The following is a 24,420-nucleotide window of genomic DNA, read 5'->3' on the forward strand; positions in this document are numbered from 1 at the left end:
GTCTTAACTATATTTCTCAGGAATAATTAATTGATCTAAGACCTGCTCAGCCTTTTGGGTAGGTAAAGAAATTCATTGTGAAAGCTGTAGAGCACTAAACAGTTGAAGGTCAATAAATAGTTATTTAGGTGCACGACCCACATGAATGTTGGGATCCCCATCATCAAAACTTTACATACATTCAATAATAAGGATGTAAAATAATCCTTCAGAGAAATTGTAATGGATTCATGGAGCCCTGGAAAGAACACTTAATTTATTAAAGCAAGTCCATTCCTGTAACCGGAGAATCACATTTTCACAGCCTAATTGCAGTGCAAGAGTGCCTTTATAATTACAGCCTCCCCCTCCCGCGTCCCTTTCCTGGCCTGGTGATATTTGTCGCTCAAAGGGCATAAATAATTTAGTAATATAGTGTCAGAACACCAATGCCAGCTCTCTGTGAGCAACAAAAGGTCTAGACTATTATCAACAATTAGAGGCAAGCATAGCAACTTTCTGTCTTACAGAAGTAAGCAAATGATAAACATTTTTTATACAAATTCATCAGTGAAAAATCTTTAACACAGGGGATAACATTAGTGGTATGGCAACAGTTTCAACACCCTTAAGCTTAACAGGAGGAGTAAATTAAATGGTGGCCGTTCCCCTGAATCACAGGAATAGAAGAAGCAGTAGATAAGGTTGATCCCATAACCGGATCAGATGACAAAAAGGACCAGTATCTGAGTATTCCCAGAGATAGTTGCAAGCCTCAGGGTCCATTTTGAAGACCATGGAAGCTGTGCCAGCTTTGTGGGTGGAGTCAGGGGTGGAATTAGGGTGGGTCTGTCAGACCCAGTGAGGGAGGCAGCAGACGCACTGAGACTGTCCCTGCAGCTTGAGTAAATGGTGCATGCTGAGCTGGATTCCAGAGATATGCAGGATGATTTTATCTGTTGTGTATTTCTATATTCAGTCTTGGACCCCTACCAGTGAACTTTTCCTGCAGATCTTAAAGTGAAGCCATGCTGCACTGTACAGCTCGTTGTTTGGTGAGGAGTAATGCATGTATCCAAACCCAGACAGTTATCCGTCCAGGGATTTTGGGATTGATTTTTTTCCCCTCTAATCCCAAGATTAAAGAAATCCAAGTTTTAGACTATGATGGTGATTCATTCTAAGACTCTGCAGCTCTCGCTCAGTTGCAACGAGGGTTAAGCAGATTGAGGTTTATTGAAATGGGTGGTTTATCTAAAGACTGAATTTTGGCATCAGAAATCTGTGGCTAATACAAGGAGGGCAGTTTATACATGAGGTTGGATTTTTAGGGTACATACATTGTGGTGTAATTTCTTGCAGGCATGGTTGTGTGTGTGAACGTGAATGGTAGGCATGGGAGTACATCTGCATGTGTTTGATGTGTGTACTGCTAACGTATGCATGAGACTGAGAATGTGAGGAGGATGAGCTGCTGGAAAGATAGAGAGTACAAGACACTGGCATGGGCACAAGGTCCACCAGGCTGCTGAGAGCATAAGGTACTGTCTGGGCATGGCACGGGCCCTTTTGGACCACGGCAGGTAGTAATAGGAGCACTGAGACCAAAGGAAGATCCTCTGATCCAGCACTAAGGGCTAGTGCATGTGGCAGCCAGTCCTCGGAGGGGAGATCCTTGCTGCCCAAGTCCTGTGGAGGATTTTTAGGAGCATTGTGCTTTTAGACTGCTGGATGCGCACTGCATTCTGTTTTTTGGGCCTACGTGTGCTGGATTTGGCCCGTGTGAAATGAATATATAGAAATAAAGGTTGAATATATAGAAATAAAGGTTAACAAAAGTTTTAGGTCAGACCTTTTTATTGGACTAACTCGATACGTTTGTGAGTAGCTTTTGAGAGTTGAAGACCCTTTATCAGGACAATTAAGTATAACGATAAGTGAGAATCACCACATTCATCCATTGTCTTTTTTTTTTATTGCAGTGCTACTCGCCCCATTTGATCTCTGGCTTTTCTCTCACACCAAGATCTCTGAAGTTCTCCTCTGCTCTTCCCATGCTTTTTTGAATTTCGATAATGTCTTTATCTGCCCTACCTCCATGCACCTGCTACTCTTTCTGCAAAAAAAATTTCTTTACATTTGAGATATTTAAATGTCTCTTTCCTGTACAGAGAAGGTAGTGGATAAATGGAACGGCCTCCCAGTGGAGGTGGTGGAGATAAAAACAGTATCCGGATTCAAGAAAGCATGGGATAAACACGGAGGATCTCTGAGAGAGTGATGAGAAGGGGGTACATTAATTGGTTGAATGGGCAGACTAGATGGGCCATATGAGCTGTTTCTGCCATCATGTTTCCATTACTCCTGAACCTGCTACTGTATTGATTGTTCCTTTAAACATTCCTCTTCCCAGGGGGACTTTGACAGGGCCTCGCTCAGACGATTTGAAGCGTGGGCTGCAGGTGACAGTCTTCCTGCTGAAGGTGATGGTTGCCGCAGGGTAGGTGGCATCTGCTGTGGGTCCCGGCACCATGGCCCTGGCCACTCGGAAGCGGGTCCGGCCCTTGCCAGCGGCTGGACCCACCGGAGATGCTGTGGGGGCTCTGAAGTTCCCCGACATTGGACTCTTCCTGGTGGAGCGGAAGATGGGCTCCAGCCGTAGGGGTTTCCTCACCGCCCTGGCCCGGAGGAAGGGTTTCCGGGTGGAAGAAATATACAGGTGAGAGTCTGCGAATTCCAGTTCCCCACAGGAAATCAACTCTCCTTCCTGAGGCATTAATTTCAGACAAGAAATGTCATAAATTATCTAACCGTATCTCTGACCTCTTAAACTAATATGCTGCAAATTAAAATCATAAACCTTACTAAAAACCTGCAGAGCATAATGCAGTCCTCCTAGGCAAGGGGAATGACTAATGACATAGTGGCTGGAGTTCCTGCATTAGGCTCAACCTTATTTATTTATTTGAATGTTTTATATGCCACACTCTGCAAAAATTGCTCAGGGTGGTTCACAGAAATACATTAACATTAAAACATAATAAAAAAGACGTACAACAGACTCAAAATCAAAACTAAAATGCTCATATAAAAGAAAAGCAGATATTTTACATTACATAAAATAAATAGCATGAATTAAAAACTCATGACAGCTCAAGAGAGCACCACCTACCCCAACCTGTTCACTCCCTTCAGAGCAGTTTCAGTCTCTTGCTTCCTCTCGATCTGAATTTCCTTCGGCTTAAAAATAAAGGATAAGGAGCTCACGGTGTCATTGTTTGTAAGTTCTTCGAGGAAAGAATCCCCTCCTGATCTTGTAGTTGTATTGACTTCTGCTGTGTCTTCTTTCCCAAGGGTCTGTACACCTCACAGGTCTGTTTTTGCTGCCAGTGCTTTGCCTCCCGTTTTTATTGAGAATAAGGCAGCAGAGATGTAAATATAAGGTTACTAACTGATACGATCAGTTTATTATGGGCTGTGGTGTCAGGCACTCTGCATAGCACAGGGCCTGACCTCTCTCAGCCTGTCTTGAGACCTCCCTTTCATTCTGCTGGGTTTTCTCTCCCAGTGATGCAGTGACTCATGTGATAGCAGAACAGAATTCTGGAGCAGAGGTCATGCAGTGGCTGGAGAAACAGCCGGGAAGGCGAGAAGAAGGGATATCTCCTACCCTACTCCATGTCGGCTGGTTTACAGAGTGCATGGCAGCTGGAGTGCCTGTGAGGATTGAGCCCAGACATCTCTTGGAGGTGAATCAATTCCCACAGAGGCAGGAAGAGACCTGTGTAGTCTCTCTCTTTCAGTGGGAGGCGCTGTTGAATTTTGCAGGACTGCTGGTTGCAGGGTAGGGTATTGGGACTGGTGTGAGCACCCTGGCTGGCTGTGGAAGTTGCAAGGGGAGGCGCTGGGATCAGTATAAGAGCACTGGCTGGTTAAGGAGAGGGAAAGTTGGATAAGCTGGGGTGGAGGGAGGGGAGATGCTGGGAGTGGTCTGAATTTGCTGGCTTTAGTTGGAGAGGTGGTGCTCAGAAGGGTGTGAGAGCACATGCTGAATTGGGAGTGGTGTGAAAGTACTGGCTGTTGAATGGGGGTATACGGTGAGAAAGGTGTGAGCATACCAACTGCAGAGGGAGGCTTGGGTGGTGGTGCGATATCATTGGTTTAGGGGTGGGCACTGGTGACACTGGGAGCAGTGTCAGGCTGCACTGGAGGAGGTTTTGAGAGTAGTGTGTGTGTGTGGGGGTGGGGGGGAGGGTGCTGGGAACAGTGTGAGATTTACAAGCTGAGATTGGAGAGCTGAGGGAGGGTGGCACGAAGCCAGATTGCAGGGCTGGCGCTAGGAATGGTGAGTATTCACTGTGGGGTTGGGGGTGGGAGCGGCATGTGTGCCAGCTGAGTGGGAGGTACTGGGAAGGGGTGTGAGCATCAGCTGTGAGATGGGCAGTTGCTGGAAGCTGCATGATATCAATGATTTTGGGGAGGGAGTGGTGCTGGGAGTGATAAGTGATCATTGACTCCTTGTTCCTTGAGGTAAAGGACCTATTTTGTCAGACTTGCATTGGCTTGCAATCATTTATCGTATCAAATAGAACATTTTGTGTCCCACGTTTCGTGCACTACATACAGTTTCTCCATTATATCTTGCTAAATTGCTATATCCTTATCTAACTGTATGTTCTCTTCATTATTCCCAGAAAAGCTTGCTAGCTCTGCCTTTCCCATCTGTGATTCATCTTGACTCCACTAGAGACTCTTCTTTTAACTATCGGGCTCCATTTCTATTGAACATGTTACCATTTGATTTTTGTGTTGAAGTTAATTTTGTAAAGTTTAAGAAAGCCATTTATCATCGCCTTATAATAATGTAACTTATTTTATTTGTATTAGTTTTGTTATTTTTTTAAGGAATGATTGCATTTTATTTTAATTAGAACGGTATTATGCTTTATTGTCGTTTTTTTTCCTCCCTTTAACAGCACAGGTTTTTACTTCCTTTATGTTTTATTGCATCTCCGCTTGGTTAACGCAATTTTACAGGCGGTATATAAAATTAACAAATAAATAAAGCTGTCACTTTGCTCAGCGTCCACAGGTGCAGTTGCATCCAGACCTTGATGTGGCTGTGGTGCCTTTGGTTGCATCATACGCCTGCCAGCGCAGGACCCCTCTGACCAATAAGAATCGCATCTTCACGGTAAGATGGTAACCTACACGGCATCTGCTCTCCTGTGTACAATAATGTGATAGATGTGTGTGGTCCGAACTTTATCTACTCACCAGAATAGCCCCACGGTCTGAGGATCCGTCTAGAAATGAGTCTCTCTGGTCGGAGGTTTCCTGGCGTGGAAGGTTAGTGCTGGAAGCCCCTCGCACTCTGTGCCTGCTTATGTCGGAAGGATTGTAACCAAAAGTATTTCCCAGTATTGCTCATATTTTAGTAAGGGTGTACAGCCTATCTCACTCCATAGTCATCTTCCCTAACCCTCCAACCTTCCTTCCTGTTTCCACCACCTTTCCCCTGTGCAGTCCAAGACTCCTCTCCTTCTCGTTCCTGAAATCTGTCCACCTCCCTACTCCAAGCCCTTCACCAGCTTCTCTCTCTCTCTCTCTGGTCTATTCAGGCTTCTCTTTCATGATCCTTTTTACAGTTCTGCCATCTTGTTCTACCTCCATCCTTCACCCAAACCACCGGTCTCTCGTCTCTGTCCCTCCCTTCGTTTCAGTCCTTTTCTCCCAGAAATCCCTTTTCTTCCCATGATCTTCTGCCTCACTATCTCTGCTGCTGCTCCATCTTCCCCCCACCACCCCCATCCTTATTTCACTTGTACCTGTTCCCCTGCTGTTCAGATATAAACTGTCTGGGGGGACGGAATTTCCAAACACTTTTATTCCACTTTGCTCAATAGCCTTGTACAAGGCAGATTAAATCCATAAAACATCAATTAATGACTAACAAACATTACATGAACGGAAACACAATCACAAAAAAAATCAAAACAAAAAAGCTAACAGTTAACAATAAAATAGGACTAAGGCGATTCGTATTTAGAAACAACATCACTAAAAAGGTAGACCTTCAGTTTTTTTTCCTCCAAAACCACATATATGTATCCTTAGTGGTACATCTGTATTTACTCTGTACAGTGTGGCATACATTCTGCATTATGTAAAAAATATTTGTGAACAGTATGACTCAATATGACCTTAGCATCCAAGTTTGACATTTTTTCTCTGTGCTAGCGAGGTCCACCTAAAGACTTGAGGCAGCAATGCAGGTTAGGTAGTAAGGGGAGACCCGGTGTGTATTCTGGAAGCGCCACAGTAAAGCTTTCCCCCACAGAAGTCTCAGCTTCCAGCCTTTGCTTTCTGCCCCCCCCCCCCCCGTTGGTTTCACTGCTTCCTGTGTAATATGGGAGCATTCACTTCAGAATTAACAAATCAGCAGCGCTGGTTGTCAGAGGGCAAGGGCTTGACTTGCATCACTTGCTCTGGGGTTCTTCACACCATGATCCCAAGTTCTACCATGAGGGGAGACTCCTGCTCTATGAAATGGCGAAGGCTGGGGAGGGTCCCCCAGCCATCGTGAAACTGTGGCACCCACAGATTCCACAGGGAATCACAATATGGGCCTTTCAGTCGGAGGATTGTCGTTCTTGTGGCTGGGCTAGATGATAAGGAGTTAAACATGGGAGGGGGGAAGGGATGAAGAGGGTCACATGAGTCACTGAAGTAATGAGTTGCAGTCTCAGTTGGCTCCCACCATCTTCCTGCTGAGGAGATCTTATTTTGGTCTAAACCACTGTAAAACTCCCCAAAAGATGGATTCCCACAGTGTTGAGTGGGTTGAATTGATTTACTTAATGCATGGGAAAATATTTCATTCTATTTGTTTCAGTCTGTTGCCTGTCCTCCCCGTGCAAGGTTTTCCAGCATTATATTGTTGTATTTCCAGCTTTATTGGGCGTCATGAAGTCCTCAAGAATTAAACTCTGGCATGCTAAAGAGCAAGAGGGTATGGCACTGCCCACTCTTAAGATATATTTCTAGGCCTCCAGATTGCTTGCCTCAGAGAATAGATGGGAGGAGAATCACCCCCATCATGGATTTCTCAAACTTTCCAACTTAGAGGAATTAACTTATTTCTTGTCTGTCTCTCAATGTATTGGGCAGATAAGCAGAAATAGCTCAGCCGGTACATGTGCTGTCACAACCACCAGCTGAAATCTTTTCTCTGCCTCTTGCTCAGGATGCGCTAGAGACCCTGGCCGAGGAGGCGGCATTCAGTGGCAGTGAGGGGCGGAGTCTGGCATTCACAAAGGCTGCATCGGTGCTGAAGTCCCTGCCCAGCCCACTCACCACCATAGAGGAGCTAAGCAGGCTGCCAGGCTTTGGGAAGCACTCCAAAAGAGTTATCCAGGTAATTCTCACCCTAAAATGCCTCGAGTGGAGGAGAGGGTATCCAATTGTCCCAGGAGACAAGCTTTTATAACCTCCCCTTATCTCTCACTGCCATCATCATGCCTGTTCTTGACTGGGTAAGGGATAAAGGAATCTGACCCTGACCTCCGGCCCCATCCCATCTGCCCATGTTCCCTCCAATACTGTAGGCGCTACCTGATCTTGGGCTTTTCCCTCCCATCCTTGCTTCACACACACTCCACTAAGGGTACTACCTCTACTGCTACTTAACACCTTCTATGGCACAAATCGATGTATGCAGCGCTGTGAAAAAAACATATGAGAGAGTCCCCCTACTCAGTACAGCTTACAATCTAATCAAGACAAACCAAGGGGGAAAAAGCGACAATGGTTACATTTAATGAAGCTGTAAGTGGAACAATCAGGTTAAAATTTTAAAAGCAGCCTCAAAATGGTGGGTTTTTAGATGAGATTTAAATAAAGCAAGAGAAGGGAGCAAAACGCACCAGCTCAGGAAGGCTGTCCCAAGCACACAGAGCAGCCAGAGTTGGGAATGGGTGGTAGAGGGGAGAGGACATAGATGGGAGTGACTTGCCTAATGAGAGATGTGCACAGAAATGGGTGTAGAGGGATAAGAGAGGAGAGGTAATAAGGAGCTACAGAGTGAAGGCTCTTGTAGGTAAGAGGAGTTTGAACTGTGTGTGGGAACAGATAGGGAGCCAATTTAGTGACTTAAGAGAGGTTAGGTGAGTGTAGCGACTCTGGTGAAAGATGAGTTATGCAGCTGAATTTTGGATGTAGAGAGAAGGCTCACTGGGAGACTTGTGAGGAGCAAATTGCAGTAGTCTAAGCAGGAGGTGATGAGAGAGTGGATAAGGGTTCTGGTAATACATGCAGAAGGGAAAGGATGGGTTTTGGTGGTGATATAGAGAAAGAAAAGGCACACTTAGCAGAGTTTTCCACATTTGTAGAGAAGGAGATGACTCCAAGGCCCTGGGTCGAGGGGACTGAGAGGATTACAGTTTTATCCACAGACATGGAAAAAGGAAGTGGGTTCCGGGCAGGGGGAGATGAGGAGTTCTGTGTTGGCCATGCTGAGTTTAAGGTGTGGTTGAATATCCTGGCAACAATGTCAGACAAGTAGGCCAAGATTCGGGATTGGATTTCTGGTGCAATTTCTGGTGTATATAGGTAGGTCTGGGAGTCATCAGCATAAAAATGGTATTGAAAGCCATGAGAGGAAAACAGAGCACCAACAGAATTAGTATATAGTGAGAAGAGAAGAGGGCCCAGGTAAGAGCCCTGAAGCATACCAATTGATAGTGGGATAGCAGTAGAGGAGGAATCGCCAGAGGAAACACTAAAGGTTTGTTGGTAGAGACAAGAAGAGAACCAAGACAGGACAGAGTCCTGAAATCCAAGCGAGGACAGAGTATCAAGGAGTAGGTGGTGATCAACAGCGTCAAAAGCAGAAGATAATTCAAGGAGGATAAGGACTGAGTAAAGGCCTTTGGTTTTAGCCATTGGAGACTTTGGCAAGGGCTGTTTCTGTGGAATGTAGAGGGTGAAAACCAGACCGGAGTGGATCAAGCAATAGCTTAAGATGAAAAAGTCAGGATCATTTTTTGTCCCCACCAGCTCTGTATCAAGATGCTGCAGAGCATGAATCATGTCTGGCTTTCGAGCTTGTTTTTATGGAAGACCCTGAGGCATGTGGAAGGAGAAGCTCTGGGCCTCCAGTGAGCCAGTCAGATCAGCACTGTAATTGTGCAAACTTCCAAAATGTATCAAATAGAGCAGGGGTCCCCAACCACCGGGACCGGGCCGTGGGAGTTTTTTGCCGGTCCGCGGCGCCGCCGCCAAGCACCGGCAGGTGTGTCGCGCGCTCCCGGTCTCTCCCGCTGCTGTTGCCGCCGGGCTGTCAGCACGTTCAAGCCCAGTGAGAACGGCAGCGGTGTTAGAGGAAGCTGTGGCACCCGTGGCTGGCCTTTTCTTCTTCCCGCGCGGCCCCCCCCTCCCGTGACCCGGAACAGGAAGTGATACACGGAGCGGTGCGCAGGAAGGAGAAAGAGCCGTGCCGCGTGACAAAGTAGCGGCGGCTGCAGCGTCGGTCCCCGAGCAATAGAAGCAGCCGGTAATCGAGAAAGGAGACAGCAGCATGAGCCTCCCGCGGCCGATGGGATTCTTCTTTCTTGGCCTGCGGGGGCTGCTGCAGCTCCCATTTTGTGCTCGGGGGGGGGGGGGGGGGGAGAAGAGGAAGTGAGTGAGAGAAAGAGAGAAAAGCAGCCAGCCAGCCTGTGTGTGATTGACTGGTCAGAGAGCTGATGTGTGTGTGTATGTGAGAGACAATGAAAGTGATTGCTCAGGGAGATGACTGATGTGTATGTGAGAGTGTGAGACATTAGTCAGGGAGGTGACTGATGTGTGTGTTTGTGTGTGTGAGAGAGAAAAAGCATGGAAGTGAGAAGTCTGGGTATGTGGGAAAGCCTGGGCGTAAGAAGCCTGGTGTTGTGGGGGTGAAAAAAAGCATGGGAGTGAGAAACCTGGGTGAGTGTGCATGCATGAGAGAGAGAGACTGCTTGGTAAGGTGACGGTGTGTGTGAGAGAAAAAGACTGGTGTGTGTGAATGTGAGAGAATGTGATTCAGGGAATGAGAAGCCTGTGCATGTGAAGAGAGTGAGCATGGAAGTGAGAAACTTGGGTGTGTGTGTGACTCAGCATGGGAGGGAGAAGCCTGTATATCTGAAAGAGAACATGGGAGTGAGAGACTGGTGAGTGTGTGTGTGTGTGAGAGAGAGAAAGAAAGTGATTATGGGAATGAGAAGCCTGTGCATGTGGAGAGAACAAGCATGGGAGTGAGAGACTGGTGAGTGAGTGAGTGTGTGTGTGGGGGGGTGTGTGTGTGTGAGAGAGAGAGAGAGACAGAGAAAGTGATGAGAGTGAGAAGCTCATAAATGTAAGTAGAACACGGGAGTGGGAAGCCTGTGTGTGTGTGTGTGTATGGCATGAGAGAAACTGTTCAGGAAGGTGACTGGTGTGTGTGTACCAAAGACTCTTTGGGAGATGATTGGTGTGTGAGAGACAGAAACTGGTCATGGGAGCATGACTGGTATGGTGTGTGTGTGAGAGACATGGGCACTAAGGAAGAGGACCATAAGTATAGAGCTTAGCTTCTACTGCTGCTTCTGGTGAGTGCCACGGCCTGCAGGGAAGGGGGAGTAGGAGAGCTGCTGGAGGGGGTAAGTAAAGGTGGCTTTTTAAGTTTATTTTTCTTGACTGCCATTTTAATTGTATGATGTCTGCTTTTTTGAAATATTTTATTGGTGTTTGGAGAATGTTTAATAGTTTTTATGAGTTTTTAATTGTTGGATGTTATTCTGTTCATAGCTGTTTTGAAACATTTATTCTGCTTATTAGTATAGTTTTACAATTATTTCTGTGTGGGGATCTATAGCTGCTTGCTAGTTCTGTTTTCCTAATAAGAGGTGTATTGGTTTTTAGGACCTGATTTAATATTTGTAGTGTTGCCTTTTCATAGATAGGGTTGCTCCTGTTTGAGTGTATTCCATAATACAGGTGTAACTGTGTGCGGATTAGTTTATGTGCATTACTACAGAACCTGGGAGTATGTTAGGTCGGTTCTGTGTCTGTTACCGAGATGAGATATTTTACTAGCATGTAAGCGTTTGTATCTGTCTTCTTTGTTGTGTTTTCTCAAGAGGACATGCATTGGTGGTAAACTGCTGTCTTTTCATAAGTAGGGCTATTGAGCCTGGAAGTAGAAGGAGTTTGAGTTGCTGTTACTGAGATGTCACCAGAACCAGAATATCTTTTTTGTAGGGTGAGTTGTATGGGGAATGTCATAATTCTGCTTTACATCCATTATTGTGGGTCAGGGGGGGTTCCCGTGGCTTTTATATCTAGCCCCGTGATGATCATGGGTCAGTGTGCCATGCATGTGAGAACCTATGGTGAGTTGAGTCACATTCACATTATAAATGTCATAATTAAATGATAAGTGTGCACTAAAATCCAACCCCCTCCATAACCCCGCCCCATATGACCAAAGCCCCGCCCCTACCCCACCCCCACCCCGCCCTGCCGGGCCATGGAAAAGTGGTCTTGCTTGAAGCCGGTCCCTGGTGCAAAAAAGGTTGGGGACCACTGAAATAGAGGATGGGCCGGCCCAGTGGATCAGTGAGCGCCTCCATATAGGAGGCCCCTGGTCTACATCCCAGAAACTGCTCCGGGTTCTTGGGTTGGCAGGGGCCTGGGTGTATTATGGAGGAAGTGTTCATGGACTTGGGAGAGAGTGAATGGTAGCGTGCTAGCAAGTGGGATGTACCAGGGGGCCATGTGCTACTTTTTCTTGGTTTTTGTCCATACATCCCAAAGCACTTTATACTCTGCAGCCAAAGTGCAACAGTATATCAGGATCAGCACTTGGAGGATGAGAGGCCACACAGCGGGGCTGATCCAGAGCTATTAATAACCTCAACTAGATTCATCCTGGACACAGATCCCACAAACAGAACTACAAAAAAAGAAAAAAAATGATCCATATGCCCTGTAGAAGAGGAAACCATGAAATGATGTTATTAACTTCACAGGCTTGATGCTGTAAGAGAAAGTAACCCAGTCTGGCCCTTTTCAGAAAGAGACTTGCAGGAAATTGAGCCCTGAGACAAAAAGCAAATTAAAGTCCTGTTTCCAACAAAAATTGTTTGTTGCTTACATGGAGACTTGATTTTGTTACTTGAAATTTGTGATGCTGTGTAATTAGTTACGTAAATGAAGCAATCGTGGAGTACTGGCTGTTAATGTGGTGCTCTTGTCCTCTAACCACGGCTCACTAATAGGCCAATGCAATAAGGTGAGCTAAGCAGAGCGCATGGTTTTACCTGCACGTCACTGTACACTTTGCGCACATAAAACTTATTGCCAATGCAGGAAGGAGTTTTACGTGCACAAATGTGCATCCAGCTTAGAGCCTTCCCCATGCAAATGAAGGCATTAAACATTATTCCCTCCTCCCTCGATGCAGAGAGGTGTGCAGGCTTGGCTGACATTTTGTAGCACTGTAAATTTTTACTCTTGTCAAAGATGGAGTAAAGATTTCCACCAATGACTTCAGATTAAAATCGACGCCCCTTCCCATCTTCCTACTAGAGGAGTAGCCTAGTGGTTATAGCAGCGGTCTACTAACCAGAGAAATCAGGGCTCAAATCCCACTGCCACTTCTTGCGACCTTGGGCAAGTCACTTTCTCGTCTGTTGCCTCATGTACAAACTTACCCCTAGATTCATCAAAATGCTATAATAATGCATGGATAGCATCCGTGGGAAGAAAAAGGGGCGTGTTTATGATAATTTAGAATTAGTGCATCGTGCGCTAACAATACTTTGCATAGGTAGTGTTGCAGGGTGTGATAAACTTTTCGCACCCCATAATACTTCAATTTCGCGGCTCACGAAGTGCCCAGACAGGTAGCTATTGGAGGGGGGGGGGGGGAGAAAGAGAGAGACAGACTATTTATAAGGCCTTCATAGTACTCAACTATTTATATCTCTATAGGAGGGCCACCTAATAGCTCGAGGTGAGGTGTTGGTGGTGGATTATGGTTTAGGGGCAAGTTTTACATCCAGAGTGAGACATAAGAACACCACTGTACACCTTGGTGAAGATTTGATGTCATTTGGAGTGAGGAAAGTCTCACAAAGATGAGATTTCTACAATGTTCTCTCGCCCTAGCTTGATGGACTCTATAACAGGGTACTATCAAGCTAGGGCGAGAGCATAGTAGAAATCTCACCTTTGTGAGACTTTCCTCACTCCAAATGACGTCAAATCTTCACCAAGGTGTACTGTGCTGTTCTTATGTCTCATGCTGGATGTAAAACTGGCCCCTAAATCCTAAACCACCACTAACGCCTCACTTCGAGCTATTAGCTGGCCCTCCTACAGTGATATAAATAGTTGAATACTATGAAGGCCTATCCAGAGGCAGTCTGTCTCTGTCTCTCTCTCACACTCTCACTTTTTACAGAGTATCTGCACATTTTAACTCCCGATGAAGTTATACATTAGCTTATTGCATTAGGAATTTAACAAAAAGTAGCTTGTGGGTTATAAAACTGTGGGCTGAATTTCAATGCTTCTTGCATTGGCCTGTTAGTGTTACCTTAATCAACCCATTTATTTATTTGTCTCTTTGATTTCTTGTGCCTAGGGGAGGGATATGCATTGTTTGTTGCACAGCTGGTGATAATGTGAATAATGGTCACTCACCTATATGAGGCTTTTGCCACAAGGTGGCGCTATTCATGCACTTTTCAGTGACTGAGCAAGCAGGTGCTCTTAGCGTGGCTGGGTTGCCTGGACGCTGTATGAATAGGTTTTGAAATGTTTTGTTGCCTTTTCTATATCCCCACTCTGACAGGAGATCCTGGAAGATGGCACCTCTACAGAAGTAGAAAGGGTAATGCAGAAGGAGCGGTATCAGACCATGAAGGTACTGTTTATAGTTTCTTGCAGTATTCTTTCTCCTCTACCCTCCCCATCCCCTGTTCCCCAAGGCATATATGACAAATCTCAGATCGGTGCTAGCTCCAAGGTGGTGGAAACACCTCCAGATGGTGCACCTTTTCTGGATCTCCATATCTCAGACTTCCAGGCCAGTTTGCTGTTTTGGGGGCATTGCTGCACACTGCTGTGCAGAGGACCTGGTCTTAGTCTCCAGACCAGGATTCTGCTCACCCGGCTGGCGGGAGATGCTGCGGAGACAGCATTCGCACCTCTGAGGAGGGCGAGTCTGACCCATCACTCAATGGTGATACCTGGTGGGCAGACTTGGGGTTCCATGTTACATTCTGGGGGGAGTTGCCGTTTGTGGCCTCTGGCCAAAGGTTGTGACAGTGATGGCTAAGTAAGTTAAGAGGGAATATAAACATGGTGGGAGAGGGGGTTGAATAAATTGAATGAAGGCTTATGGGTGGTGGGAGGAGGAGAAATTTTACTAAGTCACATAGCGGCAAAGTATGCAGATAATTACTTGTTGAAAATTGTCTAAAAGTATGTGGGTACAAAAGTACCTGTGGACTTTGTCCCAGATATTTCTGTGGTTGGTGTCTCGGAGGGGAGAAACTATATGCATAGAATTGAAAATTCAAGTTTCCATGCGCAATCTTTTTTTTTCTTAACCAACCCAAACACCCCCCCAGGAGCACCTACGTTCACAGCAGCCGGGCGTAGCCGCAGTGTGAAACTCTGACTCCATGTGGCTGTGCCATGGGGGAAGTCTCAGAGCCCGGGATCCAGGTGCCTTGCTCCAGAAGTCCAGTTCCAGTTGAACTGGAAGCCTGAAGGAACACGAGCAGGACCGTGCCAAACCCCCATGCTTCTGCCACGATGTCACGGTTTTCACCTCTGCAACAGTGACTTTTGTTCTGTTGCTTTGTTTTAAAAGCAGGGGGTTTAATTCTCCAGCTTTGGCCGTGGTCCTAAAATTGTATGCCCCGAGAGGATGGGAGGGAGGGTAGGGTGCTGAGGTCAGTCTCAGCCAGAATACCAGTCCTCAGCTCATAGCTCAGATCCTGCCCTTGGACCTGAACTGAAAGGCTGCAAAGTCATGGTTGTACGTTTCCCCCCACATGCAGGTCAAGGCAGGCCTGGGGGTGTGTGTGTGGGTTTACTGCTCATTTCTCACTTTAAAGATCAGGAGAAGGGCCCTGTCTCCTTGCCACAAAAGATTGAAAGGCCACTGACTGGCTCTGTGACAGGGAGGCTTGCTAGCATGTTCTGTACCTGTTGGCAGCGCCTGACTTGAACGTTTACCTCTTTTCTCCCCCCATCCCCTTCCACAGCTGTTCACCAACATCTTTGGGGTCGGGGTGAAGACGGCAGATAATTGGTATCAGGAAGGGTTGCGAAGCCTCGGTGACCTCCGAAAACACCAGAAGAAGCTGACCCAGGAACAGGAAGCAGGTAAAAGCATTGGAGGGTCAATTCTGCCCCTAGAGAAAGCCATACATGTTATATGCATGTTACATACCTCAGAAGCGTGTAATGTGTGTGTCTGTGTGTAAGACAAGCTCTCCGCCATATTTGCTGAAACTGGAACTGGAATGGAGATCTCTGCCTCTGAACCAGTCACTGTGATCTTGTTTAGGTAGCAATGCACTTGCTATAAATTAATACTGCATGCAGCTACTTTGCTGTGCATCTTCTGTCAGTACCATGGTCCAGCAATGCACAGAGCTAAGAGCCAGGAGACTGCAGTTTGATTCCTCTCCCAATTCCCGTTGTTTGACCTTGAGCAAGTCCCTTAAAGAGATCTGCAATAGGTTCTGTCTCTGCACTGGGAAGGCCACTTGGTGCTCCTTTCTCTGAGCACAGTGAGCGGCATCCTAAGTTCCCTGTCCAGGCTCCTGGGTTTTGCCTCCCTTCCAGCAGATGGAGCCAGAGAAAGTTTCGCAGGCACCGCCTCTTAACCCGGTGTGCCACCTGCATCTCCTCAATATTTCTCTGTCTCCAGCAGATGGAGGTGGTGCAAAACCTGCGGTTCAGACTTCCTCCCAGGAGGTCGGCAGGTCCTGCTGGGACTATCCCTCCTGGTTGTAGGTTAAGGACGAGCAGGGGTTGGGGACTGCAGATTTGCTCTTTTCGAAACGCTGGGGGTGATAGTCGGTGGTCCAGCTCCCTCCCCTTCAGCGAGGATCGTAGGAAGCCTCTGCCACCCTTCTTCAGGGAAGTAAACTTTTTTTTTCTTTTTGTTAAAGAAAAAAAAAGTAAAAGAAGGGAGGGAAGTGGTGGTTGTTTGTTCCTGTGCTCGCCCCATTGCCTGGGGCAGGAGGAGGCAGGGCACTCAGAGTCAGTCCTGCAGCTCCTGATCCCGTTGTCTGTTTTCGGAGTCTGCCGCGTGGTCATGCGAGCGCTGGACCATGCCACGTTGAAGCCGCTGCTCCGGGTGCGGGGAGCTCTGCTTGCGGCTCCCCACGGGCGGCAAATGCTCCCACTGCCTCTCAGGCGGGGGATCTGCAGCAGCAGCATCTAAGCAGTGTGGCCCTGGCAGGTCACCGGCTGCTATAGAGGAAACAACCGACCTGTTCCTGCTAAGCGTGGGAACAGTGGGAACAGTGGCCATCTTGAAGACTTTTGTGGCTGTGGAGGAGAGAATAGCAGGGGGAGGGGATCTCCCATCTCCACTGTTGCAGGCCGATTCTAGCCCTGATGAGGCCTGGGGGGCAGATGGGGGTGGATTCTGATCCCCCTGGAAGGGGATTTTTGTGGTCCTTCTCAATTTTCCCCGGATTTTATCCTTTTATTGCACAGAGCATATCTGGCTAGGTAGGCCAAACCGAGTTGCTCCTCCAGGCACAGGCCCTCTGAGGTCCCGCCCAGAAAGGTGCCCAGGTTATCTGAGACGCCGGAGGCCACAAGGATCCATAAGGTTAGAGGTCTGGCAATGCAGGGGACCGTGGATGATTTTTCCTTGGATCAGTTCAACCAGGGGATGCCCTTGGGAGATGGTCCCCTTGGTGTCTCTCTTCCCAACAGTGGTCCTGATCAGAAGGCAGAGCCTGGGAAGATTCCGGCCATGGAAGGGGGGTGATCCTAAGGTCGTTCACCTATTTCAGAGGGAAGAGCTGGGTCCTATTGCATGTCCTGGCGGAGTTGGGAATAGCGGTTCCACAGGAGGAGCTGGGCCAGGACACAGTGGATCTGATCATGGCTGGTTTGAGGGGCCTGGCCAGAACTTTTCCTTTCCATAAGATGCTCAAGCAATTGATGGTCAGGGAGTGGGAAATTCTGGAAACTGGTCTTAAGGTTGGTAGGGTATGGATAAGCTTTATCCTTTGCTTGAGGAGACCCTGGAGCTCTTGAGAGTGCCGAAGGTGGATGCTTCCGTGTTGGTGGTGACTAAGAGAGCTACCATTCCAGTAGCTGGCACAGTACATCTGAAAGATCTGCAGGACAGGAAGCTTGAGGTGCACCTCAGAAATATTTTTGAAGTCTCTGCTCTGTGTGCAGCTGTTTTATGCTTTGGGCAAGCCTGAGATGGGTGCAGCAGTTAGAGTACGAGGGATCTCTCACCCCAGGAATCCGAGCAGACGGAAGCAGCGGTAGCTTACGGGGCCGATGCTTTATAAGATCTTATTCACACGTCTTCTAGGACAACGGTCTCTGCGGTCTCGACTGGGAGGCTCTTGTGGCTGCGAAACTGGTTGGCGGATGTTTCGTTGAAGGTGCAGCTTGGGGCGCTCCCTTTTAAAGGCAGGCTTCTCTTTGGTGAGGACTTGGAGCAGTTGATAAAGCAGCTTGGAGATAATAAGGTGCACAAGTTACCGGAACACGAGTCTAAAGGGCCAAAAGGTTTTCAGCTGGTCCAGTCTCACTTTGAGGCCAAAGGTGTTTCCGTCAGAGCAGGGCTCCAGGCGCAGGCCAGAGGCAAACCTCGGGAAGATTTCAGTCCTGGCCCCAGTCCTTTCATGGACACAGCGCGAACCGAGAAGGCTCCGGCCAATGGCCTAGCGGAGCCAAATCCGCACAATGAAATGAGGCCAACCCACTCTTCAGTCCCAGCCATTGGGAGTTGGTCGGCTTTTTTTTTTTTACAAGGAGTGGGTCAAGATCACATTGGACCAGTGGTTCTAAGCGTGATAGAACAAGGCTACGCTTTAGAATTTATTTGGCTGCTAAGAAACTTATTCATGGTGTCTCCCTGTGTTTCACCAGTGAAGAAGCTTATTGTTCAACAGACCATCCAAAGACTAAGAATGCTGGGGTCCATCAATCCTGACCCCAGGAGAAAAGGGGGACGGGACGTTATTCCATTTATTTTGTGGTGCCGAAGAAGGAAGGGACATTTCGTCCAGTTCTAGACTTGAAGGTGAACGTGACTCTCAAGGTCCCCATTTCAGGATGGAGACTCTCAGGTCTATCAAAGTGGCAGTGCGAAGCGGGGAATTTTTGGCTTCCCTGGATCTAATGGAGGCATATTTGCACATTGGAATATGCCGGGATCGATACTTCAGATTCATGATTCTTCGGAATCATTTTCAGTTTTACGCTCTCCCGTTTGGTCTAGCCACAACTCCGAGAACATTCACCAAGGTAATGGTGGTGATAGCAGCAGCCCATAGAAAAGAGGTGGTTTTGGTTTATCCATATCTATCCTAGCGAAGTCGGAGGACCTTTGCAGACAGGCGGTGGAAGTGATTTTGCACCACTTGATATCCTTGGTTTGGATTGTGAACCTGGCAAAGAGCCATCTTTCTCCTTCACAGGTTCTGGACTTCTTGGGCAAGCTTTTCGATACCCGTGTGGCCAAGGTCTTCCTCATGGAGAAACGGATTCTGAAGATACAAGCGCAAGTTCATAACCTGTTGGAGACCCGGGTACCCATGGTCTGGGATTACTTGGAGGTTCTCGGTTACATCACCTCGACCTTGGAGCTGGTCCCGTGGTCCCAATACATAAAGCCTCAACTTCCTTGGCATATGTCCTGGTTTGGAGAGTCTTCGAGTTTTGGTGTACAGATCAGGGGGTTGATCCTCGGCGAACTACAGTGGCACAGATTCTGGCTTTTTTACAGAGAGGCCTAAAGAAAGGTATGTCCTTTAGTTTCCTGAGAGTGCAGGTGTCGGCCTTGGGCTGCTTGCGGGGCATGGTTCATGGAACAACTCTGGCTGCACATCCGGATGTGGTGCATTTTTTCCGCAGAGCGAAGCATTTGCACCCCTCATTCGTATGGTGTATCCTTCCTGGAGCCTTAACTTGGTCCTCAAGGTCTTGTGCGAAGCACCATTTGAGCCTCTTAAGAGAGCCACCATAAAAGACCTGACTCTGAAGGTGGTTTTCTTGGTGGCAATTTGTTCAGCCAGAAGGGTGTCTGAACTTCAAGCCCTGTCATGTGGAGAACCCTTTTTGCGGATTTCGGATTCCGGTGTCTCTCTGAGAACAGTTCTGTCTTTTCTGCCAAAGGTAGCTTCAGTGTTCCACTTAAGTCAGTCAGTGGAGCTTCCAGCTTTTACAAATCTAGAGTTTGGTATGCCTCTTGCAAAAGAATTAAGACGGATGTCAGAAGGGCTTTGTTGTGTTATCTGGAGGTCATTAACTGTTTCAGATTGTCGGATCACCTTTTTGTGCTTTGGAGTGGTGCAAAAAAAGGGGTCAAAAGGCATCAAAGGCCATGATAGCACATTGGTTGAAGGATGCTATTGGTTCCACACATATCTGTCAGGGTCGACCATCCTGGAGGGGTTAAGGGCTCATTCTACCTGTTCGCAAGCAGTATGCCAGCTGGTTTCGCCGCAAGAGATTTGCAGGGCAGCTACTTGGAAGTCTTTTCATATCTTTCACTGACACTACTGATTGGATGTCCAGGCCCTGGACATCGGCAGTTTTGATGAAAGTGTTCTTCAAGCGGGACCCTTGCAGTCCCACCCCAGTTAGGGAAGCTTTGGTACATCCCAGGATTCTGTACTGATCTGGGTACGTACAGGGAAAGAAAAATTGGTTCTTACCTGCTAAATTTTGTTCCTGTGGTACCACAGATCAGTCCAGAGTCCCACATGGTGGTGTAGAGGAGATTTTAGAGAGTCTGCTTGATCTGTCTACTTTAATATTTTTGATTAATTCTGAAGAATGGCACAGGTTTCCCATTAGTCCTTTTACGAAGTGTTATAAATTTACTAGCGATTTCCTTGCTCGTTCCAGGGGATATAGTAGAGTTAGAGTTTTATGCTTGGGCATTGATTTGAGGAGATACAGGCGGCACACCGGGTTAAGAGGCAGTGCCTGCAAAACTTTTTCTGTCTCCATCTGCTGGAAGGGATGCAAAACCCAGGAGTCTGGACTGATCTGTGATACTACAGGAATGAAAATTAGCAGGTAATAACCAATGTTCCTATATAGAGTGGAGCTCCTCTCTGGTGAGTGAAATGAGGAGGGCTCTAGGTCATTGGATGGATCTCTTCTCTGGTGAGTACAGGTCTAGGGTACTGGTTGGCGCTTTCCTCGCTGGTGAACATGAGGGGGGGTGGGGGCTGTAGGACGGGAATGGGCAACTCTGGTCCTCAGGATATTGCTAATGAATATGCATTGCTGAGATTTTCATGCACAATGTCTCAATTCTATGCAGATCTTTCCCATGTATATTCTTTAGGGATGTACTGAAAACCCGATCGGCTTGTGCCGCCAATGACTGGAGTAGCACACCCCAGCTCTTGGACACTTGGGTAGAGCTCCTCTCTGAGTGAGTTGATGGGGGCTCTGAGAAGCTGGTGGATCTGCTCTATTTATTTGTTAAATAGTGTGAAGGGTTCTAATTTTGGGGCCTCGTGTTTCCACAGGGCTGCAGCACTATGAGGATCTGAACACACCTGTAAGTCGCAGGGAAGCAGATGTTATTGCAAAGATGATTGAGGAGGCAACATGTAGGTTTCTCCCTGAAACCGTTGTAAAACTGACCGGTGGGTTTCGAAGGTAAACATTTTCTCTGTAACTGATTTTTCTCAGGTGAAGTATTACTGTGCCTCTACCAGTGGAGGGGCTGGGCTATCTCGCTGTACCAGATATAGACACACTCAACTATCTTAAGTCTCTACTACCAGCCTGTCCTACACCGAGTGGGTTTCAGTCTTTGTTCAGTCATCCTTGCCTGCTCCTTATGTGCTTATCCACCAGTAACCCCAGTCTCTCCTTGGGGTGCCCCTGCTCTTCTGGGGGTTATATTTCCATCTTACATCCATCAGCTTCATGTTAGAAATTGGCAGCACACTTGAAAGCTCTGTCCCCACATGATCTGTGTCTGACCCAGCCATCCCTGGCTGTTCATAGATATCCCTTGTATAGCACTCCCCCCCCCCCCCCCCCCCCACCCCCAGCATTAGCCTGATCCTGTGAGATCTGAGGCTAAGCAGAATCAGATCTGGCCAATCCTTGGGTGGGTGCTGCTGTGTCAGAACTGTACCTTTTGAGCCAGGACTGATCAAGTGCCCCCCCCCCCCAGGACTTAGTAAGGGAAACTCTTCCTTGTGAGCCAGTACTGATCCAGTGTCCCAACACACATTAATTGTTATGTAATACAATCGGAGGTGGCAAACTGGGTGGGCCACTGAACCACAGTCCGACCATGCCTCGGAGTCATGTTTTGTTACTTTTGCTGAGGATGTATATAGAGGATAGGCCGAATGGTTTCGGTGTTTTCACCCGGACACAAACTAGTTTGAAGGCCACAGTCCTAACCTCTGAGTGAACTCCTGTTTACTGTCTTGCACTGTGAAATGTTTATCAACAGGCAAGAGTCTGTTCATTTAGTTATTCCATTAAGGCTATGATGAGATAGCGAGCAGTTAACTTATACTAAAGCCTGAGAGAAAGTATCAAGGCTGCACGGCTGGGTCTGAAACTTGATAAGAACTGTTGCTTTCACAAGCGTTTGTGGTGTATAAGGAGAGACAGCGAGAGAGAGAGGAGAGAGAGAGCCCTGAACGTGATGGTATGGCTGATCCTTTGGAAATGTAAGGTTTTTATATCTATGTAGCAATTGTTATTATCTACCATTACGTTTTCTATATGATCTGATTTTAGGTGTTCTATCCTCCTATCACTCAAATAAACTTACTTTCTTACCTGGAACCATGATGTACTGCATCAAAGTTTGTGTGTGACTCTTTGTATTGAGGATAAGCTCCTGGGTTCCAGCCCCCAGGTATAATCCCAGTAATTGTGTGTGTTTTATATGAGATTAGCCCCCCAGGTCAGAGCCCCTGGGCAGGATACCAGTGTGCACGGTCTGAACCCGTAACACCATGGCCCCACACAGCATCAGCTACACTAACTGCCCTAACCACATCCTCTGGCAAAGAATTTCAGAGCTTGTGTGTTGAGTAAAAGATAATTTTCTACGATTTTTTTTTTTTTAAATGTACTACTTGCTAACTTCATAGTGTGCCCCTTAGCACTTCTATTATCTGAAAGAGTAAATAACCAATTCACATTTACCCATTCAATCCTCTCATTATTTTATGCACATCTATTATATCCTCTCTACAGTCTCTTCTCCAAGCTGAACAGCCCTAACCTCTTTAGCCTTTCCTCATAGGGGAGCCATTCCATCCCCTTTATCACTTTGGTTGCCTTTCTCTGTACTTTCTCCTGTGCAATTATATCTTTTTTTTGAGATGCGGCGACCAGAATTGTACACAGTATTCAAGATGCGGTCTCACCATGGAGCGATACAGAGGCATTATGACATTTTCCGTTTTATTCACCATTCCGTTCTTAATAATTTCTTTTGGGTTTTTTTTATTTATATTTTATTAAATGGACTGCAATTGAACAATTCCAACAATACTGGAACACAAATAGAAAAACAATATAACTTGAACAAGATTACCATCAACTGAACGGTATTCTGAGTGGTATGTCATCTGTCCGCACTAAATGTCCATTATTTGGATTTGCAGGTCTCATATCGTTCTTAATAATTTCTGTTTGCTTTTTTGACCACTGCAGTATTCACTATGACGCCCAGATCTTTTTCCAAGGTGGTAACTCCTAATATGACCCTAACATCGTGTAACTACAGAATAGGTTATTTTTCTCTATATGCATCACCTTGCACATTAAATTTCATCTGCCATTTGGTCACCCAATCTTCCAGTCTCAAAAAGTCCTCCTGCAATTTATCATAATTCACATATGATTTAACTGCTCTGAATAATTTTGTCATTTGCAAATTTGATCACCTAACTCATCACATCTCTTTCTAGATAATTTATAAATATATTGAAAAGCACCAGTCCAAGTACAGATCCCTGAGGCACTCCACTATTGACCCTTTTCCACTGAGAAAATTGACCATTTAATCCTACTTTCTGTTTCCTGTCTTTTAACCAGTTTGTAATCCACGAAAGGACATCGCCTCCTGTCCTATGACTTTTTAGTTTTCTTAGAACTTCTGAAAATCAAACAACTTCTGAAAATCAAAATTCACACCATCTACCAGTTCACCTTTATCCATACGTTTATTGACCCCTTCAAAAAAAATGTGCAGATTTGTGAGGCAAAACTTCCCTTTGGTAAATCCATCCTGGCTGTGTCCCATTAAACCATGTCTATCTATACGTTCTATGATTTTGGTTTTTAGAATAATTTCCATTATTTTTCTCTACACTAAAGTCAGGATCACTGGTATATAGCTTTCTGAATCATCGCTGGAACCCTTTTTAAATATCGGAGTTACATTGACCACTCTCCAGGTTTAATGGATGATTTTAATGATAGGTTACAAATTAATTGAAATATATCTGAAATTTCATTTTTTAGTTCTTTCAGAACCCTGGGGTGCATATCATCCGGTCCAGGGGATTTGCTACTTTTCTGTTTGTCAGTCTGGCCTACTACATCTTCCAGGTGCACTGTGATTTGGTTCAGTTCATCCGAATCATCACTTTTGAAAACTGTCTCCGGAACAGGTATCTCCCCAACATCCTCATTAGTAAACACCGAAGCAAAGAATTCATTTAGTCTTTCTGCAATGGCCTTATGTTCCCTAAATGCCCCTTTAACTCCTTGATCATCTAATGGTCCAACTGACTCCCTTGCAGGTTTCCTGCTTCGGATATATTTAAAAAGTTTTTATTATGAGTTTTTGCCTCTGTGGCTAACTTCATTTCAAATTATCTCTTAACCTTTTACATTTAATTTGACAATGCTTATGCTTTTTCCTATCTTCTCCAATTGGATTCTTCTATATTTTAAAGGAAGTGTTTTTTGGCTAAAATAGCCTCTTTCACCTTACCTTTTAACCATGCTGGTAATTGTTTGGCCTTACTTTCACCTTTCTTAATGTGTGGAATACATCTGGACTGTGCTTCTAAAATGGTATTTTTAAACAATGCCACTGAAAAAAAGAAAAAAATCTCCTTGAACAACAGTTTAAGCACTTCATATAATTATAATGTATTTAGAAAATGTCTTTGTTAACAAGATGTCCAATCTCTAAATCTGCAAATA

At 46.2% G+C, this 24,420-nt stretch overlaps 1 protein-coding gene across 1 annotated transcript in view; it reads left to right on the plus strand.

Moving 5' to 3' along the window:
- The first annotated feature begins 2,479 nt into the window (after positions 1 to 2,479).
- The window catches only part of POLM (DNA polymerase mu), a 45,636-nt gene continuing 23,695 nt past the window's right edge, over positions 2,480 to 24,420 (plus strand). The window contains exons 1-7 of the mRNA XM_029604287.1: positions 2,480 to 2,698; positions 3,548 to 3,728; positions 5,063 to 5,173; positions 7,226 to 7,396; positions 13,838 to 13,909; positions 15,261 to 15,381; positions 20,751 to 20,883. Coding sequence (XP_029460147.1) covers positions 2,511 to 2,698; positions 3,548 to 3,728; positions 5,063 to 5,173; positions 7,226 to 7,396; positions 13,838 to 13,909; positions 15,261 to 15,381; positions 20,751 to 20,883 — 977 coding nt within the window. The 5' untranslated portion in view covers positions 2,480 to 2,510. The remainder of the gene's footprint in view (positions 2,699 to 3,547; positions 3,729 to 5,062; positions 5,174 to 7,225; positions 7,397 to 13,837; positions 13,910 to 15,260; positions 15,382 to 20,750; positions 20,884 to 24,420) is intronic.

The sequence above is a fragment of the Rhinatrema bivittatum genome, chromosome 5 (assembly GCF_901001135.1).
Source record: "Rhinatrema bivittatum chromosome 5, aRhiBiv1.1, whole genome shotgun sequence".
Classification (NCBI taxonomy): domain Eukaryota; kingdom Metazoa; phylum Chordata; class Amphibia; order Gymnophiona; family Rhinatrematidae; genus Rhinatrema; species Rhinatrema bivittatum.